Here is a 27,302-nt window from a genome sequence, read left to right as displayed (position 1 = left end):
GCGCACCTCCGCGGGCGGGGCGGGGCCTGGGGGGCGTGGCCAGGAGCACCTCCGCGGGCGGGGGCGAGGCAGGGGCGTGGCCGTGGGCGGGGTCGGACGCGCACCTCCACCGGCGGGGGGCGTGGCCGGGCCTGGGGGGCGTGGCCAGGAGCACGTCCGCGGGCGGGGGCGTGGCCGGCGCGCACCTCCACCGGCGGGGGCGGGGCCTGGGGGCCGTGGCCAGGAGCACCTCCGCGGGCGGGGGCGTGGCCGGCGCGCACCTCCACCGGCGGGGGCGGGGCCGTGGGCGGGGCCGTGGGCGGGGCCGTGGGCGGGGCCGGCGCGCACCTCCACCGGCGGGGGCGGGGCCGTGGGCGGGGCCGCGGGCGGGGCCGTGGGCGGGGCCGGCGCGCACCTCCACCGGCGGGGCGGGGCGGGGCCGGGCGCGCACCTCCGGGGGCGGGGCCGGGCCGGGGCCGCCCCTCCTCCCGCCCCACCCCGCGCACTCGGAGCCCGGGATTAGCGACCCAGGAGCCCGCGCCCCGCGGCGTCGCCGCCACACTTTCCTGGGAGCGGCGGCCGCGGCGGCACCATGAAAAAGTCGTCCTCAGGTGGGCGCCACGGCCGGAGCGGGGAGGGGAGGGGAGGGGCCGGGCCGGGCCGGGGTCGGGTCGGGGCCCCGGGACGAGCTCCCCTCCCTGGGCAGAGGCGCTGGCGGGCGGGCGGGCTCGTGCGGGGGCGTCCCCCGCCCGTGTGCGCAGCCCCCGCCCCGCCCCGGGATCCAGGGTCCTCCAGGCCGTGAGCCCCTCGACGGGTGGCGCTGCCCTTCGCTCCGAGGCCCGGGGACCGGCGTGCGGGGCCGGGGTCGGGGTCGGGGTCGGGGCCGGGGTCGGGGTCGGGGCCGTCCTGGCGCGCGAGGCCTCTGGCTCCGGCCCGGCTGGCCCGGCTGCCGGCCCCGGGCAGGGGCGCTCGGGTGTCTGCAGGGGCCGCGGGGGGCCCGGGCTGGCCGCCCTTCCTGCGCGCCCTCCTCACCCCGGCGCCCGCGCCGCCTCGCCGGGTGCCTCGCCGGGTGCCTCGCCGGGTGCCTCGCCGGGTGCCTCGCCGGGTGCCGCCGTCCGCGGTGCGCGCGCGTGTGCGTGTTGGCGGGGGCGGGGGGCGCCCTGGGGTCAGCCTCCGGGCTGGTGGTCGGGGCCGCAGCATCCTCTCCGGATGCACTGTTAGTTACTCCTCTACGCCGTGGAGCAAATGGGACCATCCAGCAAGGCCCGGGCTTGGTACCACGGGTCCACCCCGCGGGTCTCAGAGCCCCCGCCCCGTGTGCTGGCAGCCTGACTCCGCGGCAGGTGTGCCCTCACGCAGGTGGGGGAGGCTCCCTGGTTCGGGTTGCTCTGAGGTCCCACTTCACAGATGGGCAAACAAGCCACAAGCATGGAGGGGCAAGCAAGGGTCATCCAGACCTCTGTCCTTTCTTTTTTTTTCTTCTTTTCCCTTTGTGGGTACCCCCACCCCCACCCCCCAAGGCTCCAGGCAGGATCCAGGGTCCTCCTCAGTTCTCAAATAATAACTGGCTTCTTCTCTTTTGCTCACCTTGCAAACTGTGCTCTTTCCCTTAATCTATTTGGACATGAAGTTTTCTGCCAAGGACTCATGAACTGATTTTTGCTGATAAGAGGACAACATCATGGGACTTAGTCGGAGCTGAAGAGGCCATTCCCGCCACCCCCCCCCCCCTGTCTTTGGGCCATTTCTCAGTCTCCTGCTTTCCACATTCAGGAACTGAAATGAGTAATAAAGAATAACTTGTCTCAAAGAGAGTTACTCAGAATTTCCTTCAAAATGCCCTCCTGGGTCAGGAGCTTAGAATGCCAGCTCTTACCCCCTTGTTGCAGACAGCGCGGCCCTTCAGACACCCCGTGAGCGCTCTCCGCTCTATCTTGGAAGCGTGGGCGCGTTGATGTGATGGTGGAGGAGGAGGGGGCTTCCAGGTGGCACATGCTGGGGTTTGGCACGTGGCCTCCCTTCCTCCCCAGCATGCTCCAAATACTTGAGATGATTGTGGGCATTGCCGTGTGCGGCTCCCTCCCTGGGATCACTAGCCCCGCTCTTGCCCTAGGCTCCTTGCACGTCACATCCTGCTGGTGGGTCTGGACAGTAGGGATGATATGGGTCCTGCTAGGTCATAGGTCCTTGGCCTCTTCCTGGGAGACTTTGAGACCATCCCACATGGGTGCCAGAGGGTCTCCTCTCTTCCACGCCTTCTCCCCCTCCCCCCGCCCCAGGTAAATTTAAAAAAGAGGGATGAAGCTTTGTGTAATAAGTGGAAGTAGAGTTTATGGGGTGAGTAGGAACCAGCTCTTGTAAAGGCAGCCTCCGTGGCTCCTGTGTTTACCTAACGGGGTGGGGCCCTGGAGGATGGGAGCAGGAGAAGCTTGGACCACTTCCAGTTTGTTCCCTGGCTGGCAGTGGTCCAGGGCGGGTTGGGTCACTCTTAGAGTTGTGTGGGATTGGGCTGGAGGGGCCTGGCCCAGGGGCGGCTGGCCTCCGGCCTCCTCTGGGCATGCCGCAGTTCGCCTCACCCCCCACCCCCAATTCTGTAGGGATGCTTTGTGGAAGTCACTGATCCCTGCGCAGCGTCAATGCCACGAAATTAAGGAAAATTTGTGTGAAAAATCCCCCAGGGTTGAAAATCCTTGGAGGGCTTTTATTCTCTGCCTAGATTGAGTGGGATCATTGCTTCTGAACCTATTTATGGGCTTGGAAATAAATCGAATGATGGTAATGGTGTCCTCTGCAGAGCTGGTTTGGAGCACTCATGAGTCTCTGAAAAGGGGGAGATTTTTTTTTTTTTTTTTTTTTTAAAGATTTTATTTACTTATTCATGATAGACACAGAGAGAGAGAGGCAGAGACACAGGCAGAGAGAGAAGCAGGCTCCATGCACCGGGAGCCTGACGTGGGATTCGATCCCGGGTCTCCAGGATCGCGCCCTGGGTCAAAGGCAGGCGCCAAACCGCTGCGCCACCCAGGGATCAAAAGGGGGAGATTTTTAAGCTATGCTTTGGGGCAGATCCCAAGTGTCTCAGGTCCGTTTGCGTTTGCTGAGCACACACTGTGCGTTGGGCACGTACTACCGGGGCCTCGCAGGTACAAAGATGATTAAAAGATGCGGGGGTCCTCGCTGCTGCATTCTCCCTGGGGAGGCAAGAAGCAGACGAGACACTAGCTTGATGACACCCTCCCAACCTGAACCATAGGTTGCAAATGCTACCGAATGCTCTGGAAGGAGGGACCCCAGGCTAGATGAGTAGGAGGCAAGATTGAACTGGGCCTTGAGAAATGAGAGGTGGGGGGGGGGGGTGGAGGATGAAAAAAAAGGCTTTCCGAGTGGGGAGCAAAGCAAAGGCCCAGATGGGGGCTGCAGGGCAGCAGCTCCAGTGTGGCTCTTGGCTTTCCCCGGATGCACCTCACCGGCGGCTCTGGCTCTGTCTCTGGCTCCGGCTCCGGCTCCGGCTCCGGCTCCGGGGCAGCAGGGAGGCCCAGGGGCTAAGTGCCGGGCTCCTGGAATTAAACCCGAGTATGGCGCCTCCTCGACTCCATCTCGCTTCATTTGTTAAACAGGGTTGATGCTGATTTGTTGTGATGATTGCATAATCTCGCGCACAAAAAGGCCTAGAAAGGCTGGTGGCTGCTACCATCTTCATCGTTCTTACGGGCAGTAGGAAGGCCGAGAAGGCCAAATGTCCCTGACTTTCCCGAGAAGCCTGGAGGCTTCCTGGTCCTCCCTGCAGCTCTGCTGCTTTGGAGGCCCGGAGCGAGGCCCAGGCTTCTCCCTCGGCCCCTCGGTGCCGGAGCCGGCTGAGATCTGAACCCCCTCTGGTTTTCTGGTGTTCTGAGTTTGGAATGAGGTCACATGGACCTGGCTCCTCTGGCAATCCTCGCTGGGAATCCTCCCGTGGGGCCTCACCTGAGGCCCCCAAACCACAGAAATCGGGAGCAAGAGGGGTGGGGATTGGTCTGTGTGTGCACTTGGGAGCTATTCTGAGATTCTCTGTGGCTCTCAGGACATTGGCAAAGGGCACCCCTGGCCTACCAGGGGTTAAAAAGCTCTGCACCCAGGTGACCTCTCTAGAGGCCTGGGTAGGAGGCTGGACCCCAGAGGAACGGCCTCACAGAGATTATGTCCATGGCTGGCCCCTGGAAAGTGTGGCCTTCCTCTCACCCAGTGCCCTGGGAGCTGACTTATGGGAAGAGAGAGGAACCTCCGAGAACACTTCCCCAGTGTGCTGAGGCAGGGCTCTTCCTCTTCTCTGTCCACCGCCACTCCCCCCCCCCCCCCCCCCCCCCCCCCCCCCCCCCCCGATCCAAGCCAATGTGCTCTGGCTCAGCTCGGGACCTGGGCAGAGAGACAGAGCTACCTCGTGCACCGAGTCTAGCCCCGTGGACTTGTGCCCAGGACCCTGGGACTCATGGACCCCCGAAGCCCCCCAGTCACGAGCAGGCAGGCTGAGCCTGAGACCCGGAGCCATCCCCCTGGCTGGCCTGTTGCAGGAGTGGGGAGGCAGGCTCGGGCCTGGGCCTGCTCGCGCTTCTATGTGACTGTGTGGCTGCTCAGAGTCACCTGCTGGCGGCATCTCCCCAGCCAGCCCCGAGGGGTTCTGAGAGTCCTGCAAGACACCTGAGTTTGAGGCCGCCCACCTTTTTCCTGGAAATCTGCTCCCCCTCCAAGTAACCAGTTGGAGGCTGGACAGGTGCAGAGGCGGCATGAGATTGCCCCTCCAGAGCAGAGGCCTAGAGCCCATGACCTAGGTGGACCTGAGGGCGGACTGTGTGCTCAGAGCTCCCAGAAGGGTGTCAGCAGAGGGCATCTCACCTGAGGACCCTGCGACCCCACTAGCAGGGAAAAGGGGCTCCCCACACCCCACGCCTCAACGCCTTGGGCAGCCCTGAGACTCTCCTGCCCATCCCAGGCCGCCCCACGCGGCTGGTACCTGTGGGTGGGACCTCGTTTCTGCACTCTGTTTGTCCCTGCGCAGCGTTGCGTGGGCCGTGCAGTTTGCCTAAGATGTGCTCGATAAGGAAGGTTCAGCACACGGTGGCACAGGGCCCAGCCAGGGGCGAGGAGCGCCAGTTCCTGGGCGGATCCAGCTGGTGGCCTTGGGGGAGGGAGGCCCCAGGCCCCAGGGCCCGAGCCTCTGTGTGGGGAGGGAAGTGGCTGCTGGGCTCCTGGCTCTCTCTGTTGGGGCTATTATCGTGGCCTGGGGACTTGGGGGGATCCACGGGTGCTGGCTGCAGTGGGGCCCCCTGGGGACCTGCAGAGCCCACGGGCCGCAGCGCCCACTGTGCTGAGGGCCCGGGTCTCCCAGAGGGACGTGGGCTGAGCAGCGGGGTGCCTGTCTCCCCAGATTCCTGGCCAGTTTTGACTGTCCCTGTGGGTTCAGCCGCTTATCCCCAGAGCGTCTGCGGGCGTTGCTGATGCCAGGCTCTGAGCGTCCTTCCTACACGCTGGTGGCTCCGCGGAAAGGTGGCCTGCCCTTGGGTCTCCAAGGTTGAGTGTGGCACTCCGCGCGGCCCGGTTTCTCTCTGCCTTATCTCCGTGTCCCCGCCGGGGCCCGGGTCTATTGCAGGCTGCGTGAAGGGGGGCATTGAGCTGCGGCCGGCGGAGGGGGTGGCGGCTCCCGGGCGTCTTGCTGTCAGTGGCCTTTTGGAAGCTCTGCGACAACTGCGCTTTGTTCCCGGCCTAATCTGACCTGGTTCTCTGAAGCGTGACTGCTGGCAGCCTGCGAGCCTCCAGGACAGGAAAAGGGGCAGCGGCAGGGAGAGGAAGATGATCCGGGTCGCAGGGTGGCCCTCGAGCCCCAGCTCCCTGTCTGCTGCAGCAGGAGCGCATGTCACATGTCCTCTGGTCCTCCTCCAAGCAATGCGGGCTGCAGGCCCCAGCCCCCATGTGTGGGCCCCTCAAAGTGCTGGGTGGGGAGAGGAGGGCCTCTGTCCTGCTGGCGGACTCCCCCTGGAGAGTCGTGTCTTCTGTTGGCCTAGGGCTTCAGAGTGGGGCCGAGATAGGAGGATGGGGCGGGAGCTTGTCCACTGTCCTCTCTCTGGCTGCCGGACGGGCTGTGGTCATCCCCATGGGTGGCTTAAGGGGCGGGCAGTGCCACCGAGGCTGTGGCTGGGCCTGGGAACGGGGGTGCTGGTCCCATGGAAGTCCCCGCGAGCTGTGCCAGGGCCCCTCGTCCCGGCCGCGCCAGGCGTGTCGGGGCAGCAGCTGTGTGCCCGGGCTGGAGACGGCTCCTGGGGAGTGTGGTTACCGGGAGGGGCCGGGCAGGGGCAGGCTGGCAGGCCGCCTGGGGCTTGGCCTGCACCCCTACCTGACCCGCATCCTGGGGCTTTCACAGAATTCCCATGGACCGGGCCTCCTGTTTCCACCCAGGATCAGATCCCGGTGGGAGAATAATGCTCCTGTAACCGAAGCCACTTGGAAGTGGGTTAAATCCAACCCCTGTTGTCTTCTAACCTGTTAAGGACCTGACTAATCAACCCGGAGGGATTTGGGGGTTAGTTTGCAAAACGCTGTAATAGAACCATGACTTGGGTTCTGTAGCCACAGGTTCAAACCTGTGGGTGTCGAGGGGCAGGTGTTGGACTGTTGTACAGAGGTGAGCCAGTGTAGACGCTGCAGGGGACACAGGTGGTGGTGCTCACAGCGGGGGCGCTGTGAGGCCGGAGAGGGGGAGGGGGCGGGCGTCTGGCCGAGGTGGACCCTCCGCCGCGCGGGCGAGTCATTCTGGATGGCAGCGCCTTCCTGGCAGCCGGGGGGCTGGCGCTTCAGCAGCCAGACCTTTGCATACATTTTGGGGGGTTTGTTTTCTTAAAGAAAAGCTTTTTCTAAAATACACACTGTGCATCTCGTCTTTCTCTTTGGTCTTCTTAAAATTTTTCCCCCTCTCGGTTGTTCACTTTGCTCATTACTCATCACCAACGAGAATAGGAAATTGAAAGAACAAATCGTCCCGTCCCGTCAGTCACCACTGCTTGTTGAGCCCCCTCCGCCACAGGCACAGGCGAAGCGTTTGATTTGATTCTCAAAGGTGTAAAACGTATTTTCCCAGATGTACGTGTTCCCTAGGGAAACCACTCTAATTCTGTCCTTTCCACCTGAGATGGGATCTCATGCATGGATTGCAGGATTCTGACTTGATGGCTTCCCAGAGTGGACGTCCCTGGTTTGCTGACCCCTCCTCTTGCTAGCCGCTGACCCTGCCCCTCCCCATGGGATGGTGGGGGCCCCGAGGCTCGAATCGAGGCTTCTGTGCCAAGCCGACCTTGTCACAGTAGCCGCGCTCCTAGCTGGGGGACACGGCCTGGTTGGATACTGAACCTTTCTCCAGGTAATTAGCTTAATAAAACATTGTGCACGATGACTCCTTTTTTCCATCATTCCTGGGATTGCATCCAAAACCAGACAAGTGTTCTGACTGCAGCGTTTTGTAAGGAGGCTCGATGAACAGCAAATGCCGTTCGCTCTGCTTATCAACCCACGTCGAGGATTGACTTGTCTAGAAGGTCAGCCCCAGGCCCCCGTGAGATGGCATTTGGAAGCCGGGCCTTTGGGAGGCAATTTCCCTTGAGACAGTCTTGAGGGTGCGGCCCTCATGGTGGGGTTGGTGTCCCTATAAGAGGAGGAGACTGCAGTGCTCCCCCTACCTGCCATGTGAGGATAAAAAAAAATTTTTTTAATTAGAAATCAATAAAAGATTAGTCCACTTGCCTCCAGGGCTTGATTCCTGTCTCTGGCTGGTGTGCGATGCCAGGGCGGCCACCCTGGGGCCCTGCTTCCCTTCTTTGGCCCCTATGGATGGATGCACGTGTACCCTAGGAGGTGTCCTTTGGCTTCTTTGAACCAGCCTAAATGCCCTGGCCACCCCCGGTGACCGATCGCTCTCCTGGCGACCATTCCTTATGCTGCCTCGTTACCTGTGCAGCGACTTCTACTGGACGCCGGGCCCCACAGGCCAGTCGACAGCGCTGCCTGCACAGCCGCCTGCCTAGCCAGGCTTCCCAAGGCCCTTGCACCCCTGACCTCACCTTTGTCTGGGGCGTGCCCTCCTGTCATGCTCTCCCCAGCATCCCAAGCTCGAGCGAAGCACGTCTACCTCTTTGGTGACTCGGGGGGATAGTAACAGTGGGACCCCAAGAAGACCGATGCACCTTCCCGTAATCTGGGGACGCCTTCCTACAGCTCTTTTTGGCCGCAGTCAGCAGTTTCTGATGGTTTTCCTCAATTTCCCCTAGGGTCCCTGGGCCCTTTGTTCATCTGCTCATCTTTCTTACGGGTACAGTTTGTTCATGGCTTGTATTTGGGTGTCTGACCAGGACACAGAAATCACTCGAGGACTTGGAACAGAAGGGCTTCAATGTAGGCATTTTGTTCGGGGGATGATGGAAAGAAGCAGCAGATCCAGCTTGCATGAGGTCTGTATGACATGATTCCCTGTTTAGAATGAGGGAAGAAAGAACACCACATTGTAAATTTTATCGTATTATTTTTTTTAAAGATTTTATTTATTTACTCATGAGAGACAGAGAGAGGCAGAGACACAGGCAGAGGGAGAAGCAGGCTCCCTGTGGGGAGCCCAATGTGGGACTCGATCCCAGGACCCCCGGATCACGCCCTGAGCCAAAGGCAGATGCTCAACCACCGAGCCACCCAAGTGCCCCAAGATTTTATTTTTTTATTTTTTTATTATTAATTAATTAATTAATTAATTAATTTATTTTCAAGATTTTATTTTTGAAGTAATCTCTACCCCCAACGTGGGGCACGAACTCATAATCTCGAGATCAAGAGTCACATGCTCCACCGACTGAGCCAGCCAGGTGCCCCCAAATTATAAATTTTAAACAGCTAGCAAATACCATAAGCCCCAGAAAATCCAGAAAAATAACAATACTCTTATCAATCAACTACTTGTCTTTTCCCCCAAAGCAATGGCTTGGCCACATACTCTGATTGCTTCTTTACATGATGACTTGGTAACATCATTTTCTCGTGAGAGACTAGAAAGTTCATTCATCTTATGGTTAATCAAAGTTTTGTTTTTTTTTTTTTTACTTTTGGTTAATTGAGATGCATTAAAAAGTGTGACTTCAGGGGCGCCTGGGCGGCTCAGTCAGTTGAGCATCAGACTCTTGGTTTCAGCTCAGGTCTTGATCTCAGGGTGGTGGGATCAAGCTATTCGGAGCTTGTCCCTCTCCCCCCACGCCCTCCCCCAAAACCCCAGCTCATGTGCACGTGCACTCTCTAAGATAAAAAAGGAAAAAAAAAATCTTTAAAAGAATACTTGCTGCCCTTTAAAAAAAAGTGACTTCACCCAGAGTTTGTAGTACTGCCACAATTTTTGCCCTACCAACGCAAGAATTCTGATATATTCTATTAAGACTATTTCGATTTTTAGGAAAGAAATAGGAAAGAGGGCAGCCTGGGTGGCTCAGCGGTTTAGCGCCGCCTTCGGCCCAGGGCGTGATCCTGGAGACCCGGGATGAGTCCCACATCGGGCTCCCTGCATGGAGCCTGCTTCTCCCTCTGCCTGTGTCTCTGCCCCCCCCCCCCCCCTCTCTCTCTCTCTCTCTCTATCATGAATAAATAAATAACATCTTAAAAAGAAAAAAAGGAAAGTATGGGGCATCTAGAACTGTATATTTATTTCCGACTGGGGATACTTTTTGTTTTGACTCAACGTGGAAGGGAATCAAGTTCTCTGCTTCCGCCTTGTGTCTGGGGGTCGGAGTGATTTTCCGTGGGCTGGCTTCTGCTTCCATACGTTCCACCCCACCGCCACCCCCGCTGCCCACATGTTTCCGGCAGGCACTCGGGTCGTGTTGGTGTCTTATCCCTGGTGATCCTGCACAGCAGACAGATTGGAGCAGTGATTGGAAGGAGTGTTGCTGGACTTGCACCTCGGGATGGCAGCCGTCACCTAAGTAAACACAGAAGTAACTATAAACTATGTAAATATAACCCAGCCGAGTCCAAACTACACATCTCCCCGTCCAGCCTCTCCGTGGTGGGAGCCCCCAGATGCCAGCGGTGCCGCCCCTGGTACCTTACACAGGAGCCGTGTGATGGGCAGGGCCTCAGAGTCCACGTAGACCGTGATTTTAACTGATCGGATTGAAGATATTTTCTGTTGTGCAAATTCTGCAAAAATGTGGGTATGTTGTTAGGGTCCTTCTCGTGCTAGTCGAGGGCCCTGGAGCTTATGGTTCCTTGGCTTCGTGGAGACAAGCTACAGGTGAGCAGCAGGAAGCTCCCTGCCCTCAGGTCAGAGGGTCAGAGGGAGGAGGTCGCGTCTCCAGTCCAGGGGCACCTGCAGGTAGTGGGGATAAAGGTGAGCTTGCCAGGCCCGAGCTGCAGCTTTCAGCAGAGATGGGACCTGTTGCCGGAGAAACTTCCAGGATGGATTGAGGGGGTAGGATCTACCCCGTTTCTCCCGTGCTCCCACCTTCTAGGCTTCTCCCAAGCCCCCCCGTCCCCCCAGCCCCACACTGGTCGGCAGACCTGGGGACCCTGTCGCTGTGGCCGACAGCCCTCCTGCTGCTCAGACGAGCGCCTGGAGGGGCGGCGAGGAGCCGAGGGATCTGCTTACGCTTAAAGATGATCTGTCGTTTGCCTGAAATTCAGACTTCACTGAGTGTGTATTTTATATGACGAATGTCGTTATGTGGGTGGGACCCAGAGATGGCCAGCTGGTGGGCCCTGGGGGGAAGGGCTCTGCGGGACCTTGCTCAGCACCGATGTCGTGGGCAGACTTGGCTCTCGGGTGACCTTGCTGCCTGGTGAGGGTGGTCAGAGCCCCCGCGTGCAGAAGCCACTGGCATGTTCCCGGCCTGTGCGCCCAGGCTGCGAGCGCCGCCACCAGAGGACAGGCCACTCCTGGTCCCTTGTCCCCCCGCTCCTTGAACAGCGCCCAGTGCAGTCGATGCTCATGAATGTTTTCATCTCGGAGATGCGCCCACACGGGCTCAGAGAGATGGAACACCCGCCCGAAGATGCAGTCAGAGCTCGGGGCGTCCCCGGGAGGGCACCCCCTCCTCCCTCGCACCTGTCCAGCACACCAAGGGCGGAGGCTGGGAGGAGAGGGAGGAGCGCTTATCGCCTGATCTCAGGTTCCTCTCAGGATAAGCCTAGAATTTGACTCTTCACTCCCACCTGTGACCTTTGACTTTGCTGGAGCCTCTCCCAGCTTCTGTGGGCCCTGGGGAAAGGGGTGAAGACGGTGCGTCCCGGGGCCCCCACCCCGGGCTCAGAGGCTGAGGGGCAGGCGGCTGCGGGCCAAGGTCGCTGTGACCTCCCTGTCCTTTCCTGAGAGACTTGAACTCAGGAGTTGGAAGAAAAAAAATTGAAAATGGATTCTTTTTTTTTTTTTTAAGATTTTATTAATTTATTCATGAGAGACACAGAGAGAAGCAGAGACACAGGAGGAGGGAGAAGCGGGCTCCCTGCGGGGAGCTCAACGCAAGACTTGATCCAGGATCATGATCCGAGCCCACCCGGGTGCCCCAGATGCTTTTCTTTTCTTTATTAAAAATAAACATTGGTGCGAGTTTTCACAGAGCCTCCTCCTGCAAAACGGTGACTTCTTGATTGGGGGAAGGTCCTGTCCAGACCTCATTCATTGTTGGCTCGGAGCAGAACCGGGTGCACGTGTGTGTGTTTCGGGGGGCGTCACCCTCCGCCCGGGTCAGGGCGTCCAGGCTGTGCACGACCCTGGGCGGAGATGGTGGCTCCGAGGCTGTGCGTGGCCGTGGGCTCATCAAAACTGTAACTAGTGATAATACGTGAACTCGAGAGTCTAGTTAGATTCCTTGTCTCCTCTGAAGGGTGTTTCGGTCTCGGGGGTTTGAAGCCCGACACGTCACGCCTTCCTGGCATTTGTCACTGCTCTGGAGTTTGTGACTTTGTATGAAATGGCCTTTGCCCTGGCCTCGGAGTTTCTGGGGTGGCCGGGGTCTGAGAGGGGAGAGCGTCCAGATGCTGAGCCTCCCCCCCACCGAGCGTGACCATTTCCTCTCGATCTCACGCTAACCCACACTCGGTTCCCGTGCATGAGCACAGGGGCAGCCGAGCTTTGTTAATTCCTAATTATAGATCCCTGGGTTTGGGCTGGATGTGGGGCTGGTGAATAATGAGCATAATAATAATTTGAAAATGATGATGATTATGATTAATATGCTACTAATGATAAATATTATGTAATCCATTGAGCACTTACCTCGTGCGAGGCGCCCTGCCGAGTGCCTGGAGCGTGGGACCTCATCTAATCTCGGTCACACGGGTGCGGCCGCCACGCTCCGTCGGCGTGCTGCACGCGGATCGGGAGGTCATTCCCCACCCCGGGGTGGGGGGAGGCGCACGCTAGCACCTGGCAAAGCCTGGGTTTGAACCCTTGCTCCTCTGCCCTCCGGCCGTCCCGCCTGCCGGGCCTCGGGGAACTCACGCGGCTCGGTCGGGGATGACTCCAGCCAGCCAGATTCCAGATCTCCTCCTCTCCCCCGGAATATGTTTTATTTTAAAATCACATAAAAATAACTCAATTCTCAACTGGAACAACTGAGCCCTTGGATGGCTCGGAGGCCTTTCCGGCTCCCTCTCTGCTGGGCTCCGCCGCGGCCGGGAGCGCCGTCCAAGGAGCCGGATTTCAGTAGCTCTTGGCCGGGGTGTGGCCCCGGGAGGCCGGGCAGCGGGCGGGAGCCTGTGCGGGGGCGGGGGCCGAGGCCGCCACCTCCCGCGTGCCCGGCGCCTCCTCCGTGCCAGGGGCTGCCTGGCACCGGCTGCGTGTTTTGGGAAATCGGAAAAATAAACAGCATCAATAAAACAAAAGCTCCACCCAAGAAATCTGAGACAGATGCTGTTTTGGTGGCAGCGGCCGCTGCAGCCCCACCCCGGGGCTTGGGGGGCGGCGAGCCCAGGAGGGGCTGGGGGACCAGATGCCCCGGGTGTGGGGTGGGGGCTCGGGGACCTGAATGGGACCTCTCCCCTTTTCCCTTCGCCAGAAGCAGGGGCAGGGGCGCGGGTGGGCGTCCCGCCGGCCCAGGGGATGTCGCAGCCGGAAGTGAGTCAATCCACAGGAATGCTGGGCCCATTCCTTCCCTGTGTCTCACCCCCGACGGTTTCCATACTGGGGACTGACTGGCTTCAGAGGCACAGCCGTGGCCCACGGGGGCCACAGCGGGACCTCTGTGCGGCTCGTCGCCCGCGTGTGCGTGTCGGGGCTGAGGGTGATGCTCAGGGCCGGTTACACGCAGTGTCGCTCCCACTCAGGTCACAGCCGTCGTGGGCAGAGGCCTGCGGAGGCTGGGGATGCCACGCTCACGCCTGGGCAGCCCTGGGAGCGGGGCCCGCGCCCTCTGCGCCCCCCCGGCCCCGGGCCCCCACCGAAGCCACTTCGGGCCACCCTCTCCTGTCTTACGGAAGCCCGATGCAGGACCCGCCGGCACGGCCCGAGGCCGTCGTCCCCACTCGCGTCCGGCAGGCCGGCCTGGAACCCCGTGTTCTGGTTGGACGCCCAAGGACGGACGGTTTCCATGGCTCAGCCGGGAGCCGATGTCGGTCAGGGCAGGTGGCACCTGGAAGGATGCTTGCGTGTCTGCCGAGTGAGGTCACCGTATGTCAGGGTTTGCCGGAGGAGCAGACCCGCGGGGGACGGGCTCCTGTGGTGGCGGAGGCCGCAGGACACCGCAGGCTGCCGTCTGTGAGCCAGACACCCGGGATGCCGGTGCTGTCGTGCAGCCCGAGTCCGCAGGCCTGAGAACCAGGGGACCCGAGGGTGGCCATCCCCGTCCACGGGCAGCAGAAGCCCAGTGTCCCTGCCAGGCCACGAGCATCCTCCCTCCTTTGCTGAAGCCCACAGCACCGGGGGCACGGCCTGCTGCACTCAGTCCACCGATTCACACGCCAACCTCGTCCAGAAACACCCTGGCACCCTCACGCTCCCAGAAATACTGTGTGGCCAAATATCTGGGCGCCTGGGCATGCAGTCAAGTTGACACGACGTGGCTGGGGCGGGGCAGGGGCTCTGCAGGGGAACTTGGCATCTGGGGACTTCCGAGCCTCTCTTCCCTGAAATGGCAGTGGTGGCACCTGCCTGGGGGGCTGAGTGGGGAGGGGACACAAGCTGGTGACTGTCCTAGAGCCTCGGCGAGTGGACATGGCTCAGCATCCCCCCGGCCTCCCGCAAGGGACAACTTGGGCCTCCCCGTCTCCTGGAAGTCTCGCTGGTCACTTTGGGCCCTTGAGTCCCGTGCCACGTGCACCTCTTGGTGTTGTTTCAGGGTGTGTTCAATATCTGAACCCCAAATATTGGAGGACCCCAATATCGCACATCTTGGGGTCCTCCCCAGCCCTGGAAAGCTGCCCAGGCTTAGTGGTAGGTATCTCACTACCAGACCCCGAAGGACGGACTGCACCCCGTTCTGTCGATGTGGAGAGCGTGCGTGTCCCCCGGGGAGCTGGACATGAAGCCAGGTCTGCAGGCCGCCCTGCCTGGGGCTCTGGAACCTTCAGGAACAGTGCTGGCTGCATCCACTCGCCGTTGCCCATAGTTCAGCAGCGGGTTTATGGGACAAATGAGGGAATGAATGAATGTCACAAGAGCCTCTGTGGAGGCACCCGGGACCCCAGCGTTCTGGGTGGGGATCAGATGGTGGAGGCTGCGGGCAGGTTTCTGGCTTAGCCCTGGGCCCCTTCTGCACTCCTCCTGCTGTCTGTGGGGAGGGCCTCTGTTGGCCAACTTGGGGTGTCCCTGCAGCCCCAAAGCACGGCCTGGTTGCCCAGGCAGGCCCTTTCCGGGGCACCGCTCCCACGGATACCCTTCCTGGCAGCCTCAGGCTTGCTTGGCTTAGCACCTCAGCAAACCTCCTCGAGTTGGGACTTGCCTGCCCTAAGCCTCTGCGGGGAGCACGCGCTGCCGCCAGGGGTGTGTGCAGGGACGGAGCACGTGCAGCACGAGGCTGTGTTAATCTGGGCTCTGTTCTTGCTCCCTCCTGGGGGTGTGGGAGAGAGCAGCTCCTCCTCCACCCTCCCACATCCAGCCTGGCTCTGCCCAGCCCCAGAGCAGAGGGGGCTGCGTCCGGGACCCTGGTGCAGGGAAATCTCAGTTCACGATACGGGTAGACGTGCATGGTCCCAGGGGGTGGCTGGTGCCTGACTGGGTGCCAGCACCACTCGCCAGCCTGCAGACAGGCAGGGTGGTGCGGCACCCTTGGCCAAGCCCCGATTTTGGAGTTTGATGGACATTGGATTCATTCTGGGCTCATGTCCTAGTAGCCGTGGGGCCTCAACCCCACTGACATTCAGCTGTCAGGTGGGAAATGTGTGCAAAGGGTTTGGCCTGGTGCCCACCAGCGGCCGGCATCCAGACGGCAGTGGCTGTCCTTGCGGGTGGCCACCGGGTCTGGGTGTCACCTGGGAGGACGAGGGAGCCCATGGCAGGAGGACAGGTGAGGAGATGCCCAGTGGTAACCACCCCACCCCCCAGCGGCCTTGTGTGACCTTTGCCCTCTGCCCCTGTCTTTAGGAGTCACGCGGACCTCCAGCAACCGTCTCCGGAAGCTTGGTGACCCCACTGGCCCAGGTAAGTGGCTTGTTCATCCGTGATCCCCAGCGCTCCGTCCCGCCTGCCTTCCCGGGTGAGTGGGGCCCCTTCCCTGCTGCCCAGGGAGGCACTGTCTTTGGTGGCTCTGCTGCAGGTGGCTTTCAGGCCCGTTGACCACAGCAGAGGCCTGGGGGTGCAGGACAGAGGGCAGAGGGGAGAGGTGGACGTGGATGCCATAGGGCGCGCTCGCCGAGGTGCCCAGGGACGGGCGGCCTGAGGGAGGGTGGCTCTGACTCCGAGCGGCTCTGGGCCGGTGGGGCCATGGACCATGGCGCCTGTTCCCTGTGACCCTGCAGAATGGAGGGTGCTCCCGCGACAGAGCGGACACGCAGCCTTGACCCGTGTCATGTAAATGGGCTCCCGGTGGTGCTGGCCGAGCTCTTCTCTCTGCTGCTTCGGTGTGTGTCATGCTGGTGGCCTCTTGTGGAAGAGGACACTGGGGCCCAGAGGTGAAGGGCCCCGCCTCCCCTAGAGCCCACATCCTACCTCCCAGACCAGCCCTGCCCAGCAGAGCTTCCCGTGGTGGTTCCACATCCACACTGTCCAGTACAGTGGCCACGCGCCGCACTGAGTTTTTTACTCATTCAGTCACTTGTGTACAATTACTCAATTAACTGAATTTCCACTTAATACCCACACGTAGCCGGCAGCTGTGAAGTTCGACAGCTCTGGATCATTCTGGCCACCCCAGAATTCCTTACCCAATGGTCTTGAGCCCATTTCCGGGGCCGTTGCAAACCGCCCCGAGGGCTAGCCATCGGAGGTGGCACCTGCTCGTGGGCTGGGCACCCCTGGCTGGTGGGGCGGCCGAGGGGCAGCTCCTCACCCAGGACTGGGGTGGTAGTGTCGGGGCGTGTGGGTGTACAGGCCAGGATGTCCACAGGGCTGTGTCGGAGGCCCCTTGTGGTGTGGGATGGGGCCGGGTGTGGGGAGGGAAGGGTGACGCCCGGCTGGAGGTCTCCGGGGCGGCTGCATGATTCACATCCGTGGTTAAGCAAGAGCTCCCCCCTCCCGACCCCCCCGGAGCCGCGGCGGGACACCAACCACTGGACTGCCTGGCCCCGTCGTCTTTCTGGGGCAGCTTTTATCTGGGGCTCCTTGCCCCTGCAGCCGGAGTGCTTCTCTGCCTCCCTCCCTTCCAGCAGCCGGGCTGGGTCCCGGGGCCTTGCCCCGTGATGGGCCGCGAGCAGGCTCCTGAGTCTGGGGTTGAGGTCTCGGGAGACTGGCGCCCGGGCTGTGTGGACACCGTCTCCTCTGGCCATCGCTGCCCTGTGCTCAGCCCGGCCGGTTCTGTGCCGTCAGCACTTGGCAGCCGCTTCCATGGCTCCGCTTGGAAGCCTAAGGCATAATTTGCCAAAGCCCAGAGCTGCAAGCCGGTGATCTGGGTTTCGCTTGGGACCGCCTGCTGACACACGAAATCCTCTCTGGGGGGGGCTGTGCAGGCTCTGGCCCGGGACACCCTTTCCTTGTCTTCCTGGCTCCTTCTCTGATCCCTGCCATCCGGGGGCTACGACTGGGGGCCAGGTGGGGTTGTTCCCTGGACCCCCAGCTTCTCAGCTCCCCGCAGTCCCTCTGGCCCTTGCAGGATCCCCCTTCAGAGCTGCTGCCGTCCCGCTCCTGACCCGCAGCCTGACCTCTCGCCCACGCTCTGACTGGTCTCCTGCGTCCAGGACCCCAGACCCCCAGTCCTCCCAGAGGGCAAAGGGCCGTATGACAGTGTCCCCGCCGCCGCCCCTGTGAGCTCAGGGTCTTTGCGAGGCTGTGTTTGGGCCCAGGCCGCAGATGGCTGATTCTGGCACAAGCCGCAGCCCATCAGCTCAAGCCACATCCATGGTCAAGCCTTCGACGAACTCACTCATTTTCTGTCCTTTTTCTTTTTTTTTTAATGGAATTGGTAGACATATAAAAAACACTATAAAGAATAAAGTAACCAACCAGCCATGAACCCACCATATTCCCCTTGAGAAATAAGGGGTTGCGAGTGTGGTCTGAGCCCCCGAGTCACCCTCCCCATGCCTCTTCCCACCAAGATGACCACCTGCTTGTTTTAGAAAAACAAAACAAAACAGATTTTAAGATTTCATTCATTTATTTGAGAGACAGGCAGACAGTGAGAGAGAGCACACGAGCAGGGGCAGAGGGAGAAGCAGGTTCTCCACGGAGCAGGGAGCCCCATGCGGGACTCGATCCCAGGACCCTGGATCACGACCTGAGCCGAAGGCAGACGCTCACCCACTGAGCCACCCAGGCGCCCCGTGACCCCCCGTTTGCATTCAGAACTGGGCACCGCCGGGCATGTCTGTGCTGCTGCCTGTGGACGGCATGCGTCTCGTCCTGCAGACCGGCAGCATCACATCGAGTGTCCAAGGGGAGTCGGCTGCTGGTTACTCTTTGCTTTTTCACGCGACGGGTTGACTTTGAGGCCTATCCACGCGGGGCCCACGTAGCTTTAGTTCATCTATTTTGACCCCAGGCGAAGGCAGGCAGAGCTATGTACCCACGGTTGCTGGAGGCCCACGGAAGCTTTCCTCTGTGACAGACGCTGCCGGAAACGTTCTCATGTACCCCGTGCACACGTGTGTGTCCTCAGGCAGATGATGCCCACACTCAGGCCGCCGGAGTGGCCTTCCAGTCTGGTCTCCCACGCTCACCGACTTTTTGGGCCTCCCACAGCCTCTCTGGGCGGATGCCTCCAGGCCACGGTCCCCGGCCAACCTTTGTCCTGGTTCCCACAGCACTTGCCTCGGTCAGCGTCCTCACCTCCCGCAGCCCGGCCCAGCCAGCCTGCCCCACCGTCCCCGCTGGGATCCCTCAGAGCCTTCTCCTTCTGCCCTGACATCCGGTGTGCTCTGGGGTTGGTGGCCTCATCCCTTCTTCTTCTTCTCCTTCTTCTTCTTCTTCTTTTTTTTTTTTTAAGATTTTATTTATTCATCAGACACAGAGAGCGAGGCAGAGACACAGGCAGAGCGAGAAGCAGGCTCCCTGCAGGACTCGATCCCAGGACCCCGGGATCATGCCCTGAGCCAAAGGCAGATAGATGCTCAACCACTGAGCCCCCCGGGCATCCCATCTCATCCCTTCTGTAGGGTCCTGAATAACGTCCCCCCCAGAATTCATGTTCACCCAGAACCTCAGAAAGTGGCCTGACTTGGAAATAGGTCTTGAGTTAGTTAACTCAAGTTAGTTAGTTAAGGATCTTGAGGTGAGATGCTGCTGGAATTAGGGTGGCCCCTGAACCTGATGGCTGGGGTCCTTACAAGAAGGGGACAGATACAGGCACGCAGGGGAGCAGGCAGAGATGGAGTGAGGTGGCCACGAGCCCGGGGACGCCGGGGCCCGGAGCTGGAGGACACAGGAGGGGTTTTCCCCGCAGCCGCCGGAGGAAGCGTGGCCCTGCCGATACCTTCAGTTTGGACTTCTGCCTCCGGAGCCGGGAAGGGATCAGTTTCTGTTGTTTTAAAGCCTCTCGGTTGGTGGTGGTTTGTCAGGGCAGCCCCAGGAAGCGCCTGCACCGCCCCGCGGGCTCCTGCGGGTGGACGACCCTCTACCCACCGAAGGATCTCCCGGAAACGCTGCTGTCTGGGCTGCGTGTCTTCCCTTTCTGCTCACGAGCAGGGGCCCCACGGGATCCCCTAGCGGATGCTCCCGCTGCTCCCCGGGTCCCCCCACCTCCATCCTTGCTCCAGGCCCCGTGAACCTCAGCCTCCCGCCAGGACACCCCGCTGTCCGCAGGGCCCAGCTGCCATCGTCACGGCCGCGTGGGCTAAAGGGGGAGAGTGTGCCTCTGTGACGGGGGTGGTCGAGGAAGACACTGCCGGGGCCCGGCTGCCCCTGGGGCTCGCCCTGGGCCCCCACAGGCACCCCTCGCTGGTGCCTCTGTGCCCACCCACTGACACCTGCTCCTCCGTTGTTTCTCTCATGTCTTGTGTGTCAGCCCAGTTCTCCACCCCGGTCCTCAAGCAAGAAACCTCAGCGTCGTCCTTGACCTCTGTCCCGTGCCCGGCACCCTCAGGTCAGCAGGTCACCGAGATCTTATCAACTCCTCTTCGTCCCCCCACATGACCCTTGGATGGGCAGCCTTGTGGCCTGGGCCTGGTCAGGCCTCAGTGTCCCTCCTCACCCGCACCCCTTCTCCCCAGGGAGGCTGCTCTGCTCCCGTCAGCGTGCAGTGGCGTTTACCGAGACCCGCCTGTGTGCCCAGGACTGGGCCGTAGGCTCCATCCACGTGATGATTCCAAACAGACCTGTCTTGGGCCTCTTACTTAGAGAACCCTCGGTCCCCTTGTCCCTGCAGGATAAACTGCAATTCCCGTCCCCCCTCCCGAGCTCTCGCTCCCGCCTCCTCCCTCCTTCCCATGGCCACAGCTCCGGGATCAGCCCTGCACCTTGTCACCTCCGAAGGCATCGTCTCTCTGGGGTGACTTTGACCCCACCTGTCCCATCTCCGTTAGCAGGTTGGCCTTGGGCCCCCCCCACATAGGGCTGGATGTTCTTCCAACAGCCAGCTGGCAGGCTGTAAATATTGTTGGACTGAGCTTGGTGTAGGACAAGCTTGGGACCACCGGCCAGAGGACAAGCTTAAAATAGAAGTATCTGCCTTTTTTTTGTTTGTTTTGCCTTGGCTGAAAAGTAGCTTTTCTCCTTGTTTGTCTTCTGGTGAAGAAACTCGTGGAGCATGCGGTGGCCCCAGGGAGCAGGGGGGGCAGCACACCCGTTCCGCGGCGGGCACACGTGGCTGCCCTATTGGAGGCGGTAGATGGAGAACGTTGGTGTCGTCGCGGAAAGTTCCGCCGGGCAGTGCTGGTCGGGACGGTCCACGGCGCGGTCCTCAAGTCCGCTGTTCACCCAGTGAGCGTTTGTAGGGCGCCTCGTGTGCAGGCAGGACGTTGGGCCCCCGGCGAGTGAGAGACACCTGCTCCTGGGGGTGGGGGTCCAACCTGGGGGGCCCCGGGGCAGGCTCTCCTGGGGACCCTGCCCCGCGTACCCCGTGGGTCCACTTGCGCCGCACGGTGCCAGCTCGGGCCTGGCTGCAGCCCGGGATGGGTGGCTGAGTGCGGGGGCCGTGCGGGGGGAACCGGCCCGTCTGGGCCCCTTCTCTGGCGCAGGCCGGCCCAGGCGGCACCGGCACCGGCACCCCCGCCGCCGTCCCCAGGGCAGACGGTAGCCCCGTTGTGTTTATTTAGGAGCAGCCGAAACTTGCTGCACAGTAAGAAGCAGAGAGAGGCTTCGTGAGAGGAGCGCAGGCGGCCCGGCCCAGGATCCCGCTGGCGGGTACCGTAGCAGCGGCTGCGGAGGGTCGGCGCCAGGGGTTGGCGCGTGGGGGTCCGGGTGCAGCTCTTTTATTTTTAACTCAGGGAAGCAGACGTCAGCCGTTGAGTCTGGGGATGAGCAGGAAATGAACGGAAAAGTCATTTTTTTTTCTTTTTTAGAGCGAGTTCCCCGTAGCTTGGAGCTGATTATGGAGGACTTGGCGCTGGGGAGTGAGAGGGGGCCGAGAGGCTAAGCCCAGAGCCTCAGGAAGTCTCCTTTCGGCCTGGCTCCCCTTCGCCCACCTCCTCATGGCCCCTCCTCAGAATGCGCACTGGGGACAAGTCCACAGGTTGGTCCTGCCGACCCCTTCCTGGGGCCCACGCTGCCCACATCCTCGGAAGCATCCTCCTGGCCTGGTGGCGGGAGTTCAGGGCACCCTAGGGACACCCCTTACCTGGGTGTCCCCTCCCTCCTGGGTGTGGGGGACGTGCAGGTGTGCTTCACGGGGCCGAGCCGCGTCTTTAAAGATAAAGCCCTGGGGATCCCTGGGTGGCTCAGCGGTTTGGTGTCTGCCTTTGGCCCAGAGCGCGATCCTGGAGTCCCGGGATCAAGTCCCGCATTGGGCTCCAGGCATGGAGCCTGCTTCTCCCTCCTCCTGTGTGTGTCTCTGCCTCTCTCTCTCTCTCTCTCTCTCTCTTTCTCTGTATCTATCATAAATAATCTTAAAAAAAATAAAGATAAAGCCCTCCTCGAACTCCTCCTCCTTACCTTGTACCATGCCCCTCGCTGGTGATGGTGACGTCGGTGGCGGTCAGCAGTGTGCAGATGGCAGGTGCAGAGCTGTTGTGGGGTGAAGGACAGATACCAGCTTGGGGACTGTCTGGAAGAGGCTGGTGGGCCTCGGTGCCCACCCCGGGGACGTGGGCGGGTGGCCGGGAGCCGGGGCCTGCCGGTTGGTGGGGGGGTCCTGCCTCCCCCAGATGGCAGGTGTCGGTCCAATTTGGGAAGTGCTGGGTTGAAGGAAGCCCCAGCCCCCTCACAGGGACAACTCACCACATTTACTATGCTAATGTGCCGGAGGAATCTAAGGCAGGCATCTAGTTTTATGTAACCGCAGAGCCCTGTCAGTGGAGGATACAGCCACGTGGGGAACCCACTTTGGGGATGCAGGTCCGGCCTGGCCTGGCCAGTCGCCTCCCCCCTCCCTGAGTGGAGAGTGCTGGTGCCTAGACTGGCCCTCGGTGAGCGGCGGGGGTGGGGTGGGGGTTGGCTGCCCCCTTCTCCCATGGCCTGGCCTCACCCCACTTCTGCGCCTGGGCTCTGAGCTGGCTCATGACTAACCCCGGCCTCACTGGAGCCAATCGGCGCTGCCAGGTTTCTGGTTTCAAATTATCCCCTGCTTGGGCCAGAATGCTTGGATTTTTAGGCATGGCTGGGGGAATGGACGTTGAGCCAAACTATGCCGGGGGAGAACCCAGGGTCAAAGCTGTGCTCGGCAGCTGTACCAGCTACAGCAGGGAAATCACAGCCTGCGCGCTCGGTGCCTGCGGGAGGGCCCACCACCAGCCAGGGCCCGGCCTCCCCAGAATTTCCACCGGCGGGCCTGTCTGTGGGGCCTTCCAGGACCTGCTTGCCCCGGTGGGGATTGGTGCCGGAGAGAGTCCCACGTGGTACCAAAGGGGCTGCTGCTTCTTTTTTTTTTTTTAAGATTTTACTTATTTATTTATCAGAGACACAGAGACAGAGAGGCAGAGACACAGGCAGAGGGAGCCACACAGGGAGCCCGGACCCCGGGGTCACACCCCGGAGGCGGCGCTAAACCGCTGAGGCTGCCCCATAGGGGCTGCTTCTTTATGTGTTTTCTGTCGTTTCTAAATTCAATACAATGAACAGATATTATGTTTACAATCAGAAAAACCAGTAAAGAGTACTTTTTCAAAGTCAGGAAAGAGATTTAATGAGTAAACAACAACAAAAACATCTTCATGATTCCCATTGTTTTAATGCAAGGATTGTTAGTGGTTGGTTGAACGTGATGTTTTTAGAAGGGAATAGAATGGGGGTACCTGGGTGGCTCAGCAGTTGAGCGTCTGCCTTTGGCTCAGGTTGTGATCCTGAGGCCTGGGATCGAGCCCCACATCAAGCTCCCCGCAGGGAGCCTGCTTCTCCCTCTGCCCGTGTCTCTGCCTCTCTCTGTGTCTCTCATGAATAAATAATAAAGTATTTAAAACACAAACAAACAGAACGGAATAGAATGACCAGAAGACGTTTTACGGGGACGTTGGCCTTTGGTCTGTGGTGTCTGGGTGGGTCCCCGGGGGAGCTGGAATGGATGGCCAGGGACGTGGTGGCTTGCCACCACACAAGTGCATCCTCTTGAGGTTCTGGAGCTGGAGGTCTGAGATCGAGGTGTGGGCAGGGCTGCGCGCGGCTCCTCCGAAGGCTCCCGGAGAGGATCTTTTCCTGGCCTCTTCCTGCTTCTGGGGGACTGTGGGGTCCTCGGTTTGTGGCTGCATCCAGCCTTCAAAGCAGGGGCCTTCAAGTTTGTCTCCACTCCATCTCATCCCTTCCCCTGTGTCTGTACGTTGACGCTTCCCTCCTATAGGAGGCAGGAGGCACAGGATGGCATTTAGGGCCCAGCCTGATAATCCCGGCTAATCTCCCTGTCTCAAGATCCTTCATGTAATCCAGTCTGCAAAGACTCTCTAAATAAAAGGTCCCATTTACAGGGATTAGGATGTGATATCTTGTCATTCAGCCTGTCTGGGACCTCCCTTGGCTGAGAAACCGCCCCCCACCTTCCCTCAGCATACAGGCCACTTCTGGGGCTTCCAGCCCCTGGCTCGCCTTGGGGGTGGGGGTGGGGAGATGGTTGCTACTTGGTGTCCCCCACCCCCAAGGAGACACCCTGGCTACAAGGGAGACCACATTTGGGGTCCTGTCCCAGGCAGGAGGGGATGGGAATTTTGCTGGCACCATCCAGCAGGTGTGCACGGAGCCCCCCTGCCCTTTGCCACCCCCCCCATCCCCCGTAACACATGCTTATGTGGCCATGTGGGACCCTATGGGACTGGGATGCAAACTCAGGATAAATCAGAGCAAACTGGCTAATGCGGTTTCATTCAAGGCGGGGCAGTGCTCTTCAAACCAGCCCCTGTGGCCACATGCCCCCTTTTGCAGGAGAACTGGGACATCTGGAGTTCCCAGCAAAATCGCATGAGCTTCCCTTGACACGTGGGCACCAGTATGCGTTTTCTTTTAATGGGGTCTGGCAGACAAAACCTGCTTCTGTGTCTCGGGCCAAGGGCCGCCACTTTTGAGCTCCCGAAGGAAAGAAGCCTGAAGAGCAGAGGGGGTGCTCCACCCCCGGCCCCCCAGCTCTGATGGACTCTGGTCAGGTGCTGGTGGGGTCCCGAGGTTGCCGGGGAGGAGCCCCACGGGGGCCCCAGAGGACCCCAGGGGAAGTGCAGGAAGCCGCTGAGGGCCCCCCCCCACCGCCAGGCCTTGGGGGGGCCCCTCCCAGAGAAGTGCTGAGTGTGGGGAACTGTGCTGAGCAGCCAGGCTCCCTCCCCGGGGACAGCTGGGGACGCACTGACTCATGAGTCAGTGGGACCTTCCAGGAAGTCTCCCTCGCGCCCGCCGCAGGCCCCCCCCCCCCTCCCCCCGTGGGACGGCCAGTGGCCTTGTCACCGCCTCCGACAGGACGGCCACAGGGGCACCTTTGCGTAGTCATTGTCGTCGGGGCAGGTGCTCCGGAGCCCTCCCTGGCCGCCTGCCTCCTTGGGGCCAAGTCCGGGGTCAGGGTGGGGTGCACCCCCCTGCTCCCCCAGCGCAGGGAAGGCGAGGCGGGCACGCAGGAGGAAACTAGGCTTTTCTAAGGCTTCCACCAGAGGAAACGTAGCATCTCGGGACGGGGGAAAATGAAAGACTTTGGAAGTCGCCAGGAATTTGACTGTGAGCTGGTTTCCAAGAGGCTAAGTTAAGCTTCTCCAAGTGGATATTAAAAAGGAGCAGCAGGCCTGGCGGCGGGGCTGGAGGGGGTGGAGAGAAGGCCTCCGGAAGCCGCACGCCGCACCTCTGGAGCCCCGCGCACAAAGCCCAGACGGCGGTCCGGCCGGGACCGGGGCCGCGGGAGGAGCTGCTGCGGGAGGCTCGCGGCCCACGTCCCACGTCCGGCCCCCGCCCCGCCTCCGCGCCTCTCGGCTCTGCCTCGGGTCCCTTCTCCCTCCGGGTTCCAAGAGACAATGCTACTTCAGTTTGGGGCACAAACATATGATCAGCACATGGAAATGTGGTAATTTGGATGCATTCGTGATTGCAACAGATTGAAGAAATTAGACCAGACAAAGAGTGTTTTTGGAGGAGGAGGAGGAGGAGGAGGAGGAGGAGGAGGAGGCAGAAAGAGGGAGGGCGTCGGGGGTGAGAAGGGGAGGACGCCTCTGGAAAGGGGGACGCCGGGACCGCCTGCTGCTAAATATATCCGTAGTAATGGAGAGAGACCGGATCACAGGTAGGCCACTCGCTGCCCCCTCCCCTAACCCAGAGTCCCGGCCCTGCTTCGGGAAATCAGTGCCCGGGGGTCACTCTTATTCATTCCTGTGCACATATTTCTTTCCCTCGCGACTGTGCTGAGGTCATGGGACGCCGCGTTCCCAGAGCTGAGCTTCACCAAGTCTGGCTTTTATTGAAACCCTGCTCTCTCTCCGGGACTCCTCTCTCTCCTTCCCCAGCCGGCCACTTCTGCATCTGTAGGCTGCGACCGTTGGCGCCCGGGCTCCGGGAAGGGGTGGGGTGGGGGGGACCCGCGGCTGGCGCCCTCGTCTGGGGTGGCGGCATTTGGGCCGCTACTTGGTTTGTTTGTCCATCGTGTGGTTAGTGTTTCTGCTGCCAGCCAAAGTCCAGTCTTCAAGGCCGCCTCGGTCTCCTCCCTGAAATAGCATTTTGGTGCCTTCCCAGGAGTTGATTGCAGGGGTGGAGCTCTCCCGGTGCTCAGAGGAGACGTGCAAACGTGTGCGCGCGCGCGTGTTGTGTGTGTGTGCGTGTGCCCATGCATGGCCTTCAGAGCTTGGCCTGTTGGGGCCATTAACCAAGGCGAATGCCCCTTGGGGCCGGCCGTGTCACTGGGGTCCTTGCTCACCTGGGAACCCGACAGTGGGGAGGGGGAGTGACGATCTTCTAGGGTCACCGAGGGACCCCATGGGCCGGAAAGATGAGCAGACGTGGACTCCGCTCAGAACCCGGAGCAGAATCGTGGTTTAAAACGTCTCAGTGTCTCAGTGTCACGTCAGGCCACGGAGTGAGGGCAGATGGCCTGTCCTTGGGCCCTCGGGGTCTGAACCAGGGATCCCTGCTCCCCCTGGGGGTCCAGCCCTTCGTAGATGGGCCGCTGTCACCGGCAGCCCCCACGGAGCGGGCACAGAACCATCGGGGTGGCGCGAGAGCCAACCCCAAGGAGGCAGTCCTGCCTTGAGTCATCCAGGTCAGAGGCCCTCTGTCCCTCCGCTGGCTGTGGCTGCGTCGTGTCTGACATCTCAAGTCCCCGTTGTCACAGTGCCTCCTGCTCACGGTGTGCCCCCAGGGGGACCAGGTACGCAGGGCAGGCCTGGGGCACCCCAGGGCTTCGGCTGCTCTGGGCTGACCCCTGCGCCCTGGTGAGGCTCACAATGTCACCCCACAAGGGCCACAGCCCCGCGTGTGTTGCCTCCACTGTGCGTGTCGGGGGCTCCCCAGGAATGGGTGGCCCGTCCCGGAGCTCCTCCTTGTCTGCTGTTCCAGGGGCCGATCAGATCGTGATGTGCTATCAGGGCCGATGGGGCAGCCGCTGGGAGGAGAGCTGCTGGCCGGCTGTGCGCACACGTGTGTGTGCATGAGTGTGCGTGTGTGCACGCGTGCGCCGCTGGACGGCCACGGGAGGAGGGGCAGCCGTGGAGTCCGGTTGCGGCTCAGGGACCGGGGCCGGCAGGGGCTGTGGGGCCGGGGCAGGGACAGGGCCTGACAGGTCACTTCGCCAGCCTGGCTTGCAGGGCCCCGTGGGGCCGTGGGTCCAGCCTTCGTTTTACAGATGACTGCGCCACGGCCCGGGTGGGTGACCCCAGGGGAGGAGAGAGCCGGGGAGGAGACCCTTGGGAAGTGACAGCCCCTTCGGAACCTTCTGGGCCAGCCAGGCCCCAGGAGCTTTCCATGAACTGAACTAAACTGCCTTTGGAGACGGTCAGCTGGGCACCTTTCTGGCCACGCCAGGCGCCCCCGCCCTGGGCTGGGACTGCCCGCGAGGGACAGAAAGGGGACTTTCTCTCAGGATGTGCCTGAGATGAAATTCCCATAAGGATGCGTTGTCACTAAAAATTACTTACTTATTTCAAAGCTCAGTTAGAAAGTGGTTACAGATGGGAAGGGCAGTGGGAATCCTCGGGCCCTTTCCCGA

The 27,302-nt window shown here is 61.0% G+C and overlaps 1 protein-coding gene and 2 long non-coding RNA genes across 6 annotated transcripts in view; 1 reads left to right on the top strand and 2 right to left on the bottom strand.

Moving 5' to 3' along the window:
- Positions 1-450: 450 nt before the first annotated feature.
- SEPTIN9 (septin 9) overlaps positions 451-27,302 on the top strand; it is a 145,846-nt gene continuing 118,994 nt past the window's right edge. Inside the window, exons 1-2 of one of the 3 annotated variants that reach the window (XM_025468129.3) lie at positions 451-590; positions 15,551-15,607. In XM_025468129.3, coding sequence (XP_025323914.1) covers positions 572-590; positions 15,551-15,607 — 76 coding nt within the window. In that variant the 5' untranslated portion in view covers positions 451-571. Of the gene's footprint in view, positions 591-15,550; positions 15,608-21,187; positions 21,228-24,598; positions 25,389-27,302 lie in introns of those variants that run through there. The other 2 variants (XM_049113888.1, XM_025468130.3) reach the window with 2 other exon arrangements.
- Positions 9,653-12,927, bottom strand: LOC118355695 (uncharacterized). 2 transcript variants are annotated; one of them, XR_004818704.2, is made up of 3 exons: positions 12,248-12,927; positions 10,079-10,342; positions 9,653-9,952 (listed from the first exon to the last, which is right to left on the bottom strand). It is a non-coding gene; the product is annotated as an uncharacterized LOC118355695 (long non-coding RNA). The 2 variants fall into 2 exon arrangements; XR_007412791.1 differs by lacking the exon at positions 12,248-12,927 and having other exon boundaries at positions 10,079-10,427.
- On the bottom strand, positions 17,699-22,337 carry LOC125755700 (uncharacterized). Its single transcript, XR_007412790.1, has 2 exons — positions 21,647-22,337; positions 17,699-21,006 (listed from the first exon to the last, which is right to left on the bottom strand). It is a non-coding gene; the product is annotated as an uncharacterized LOC125755700 (long non-coding RNA).

This window comes from Canis lupus, chromosome 9 (assembly GCF_003254725.2).
Source record: "Canis lupus dingo isolate Sandy chromosome 9, ASM325472v2, whole genome shotgun sequence".
In the NCBI taxonomy this organism is placed as follows: domain Eukaryota; kingdom Metazoa; phylum Chordata; class Mammalia; order Carnivora; family Canidae; genus Canis; species Canis lupus.
The sequence above is the reverse complement of the archived record's forward strand: the minus strand, read 5'-3'. Positions and strand labels throughout refer to the sequence as shown.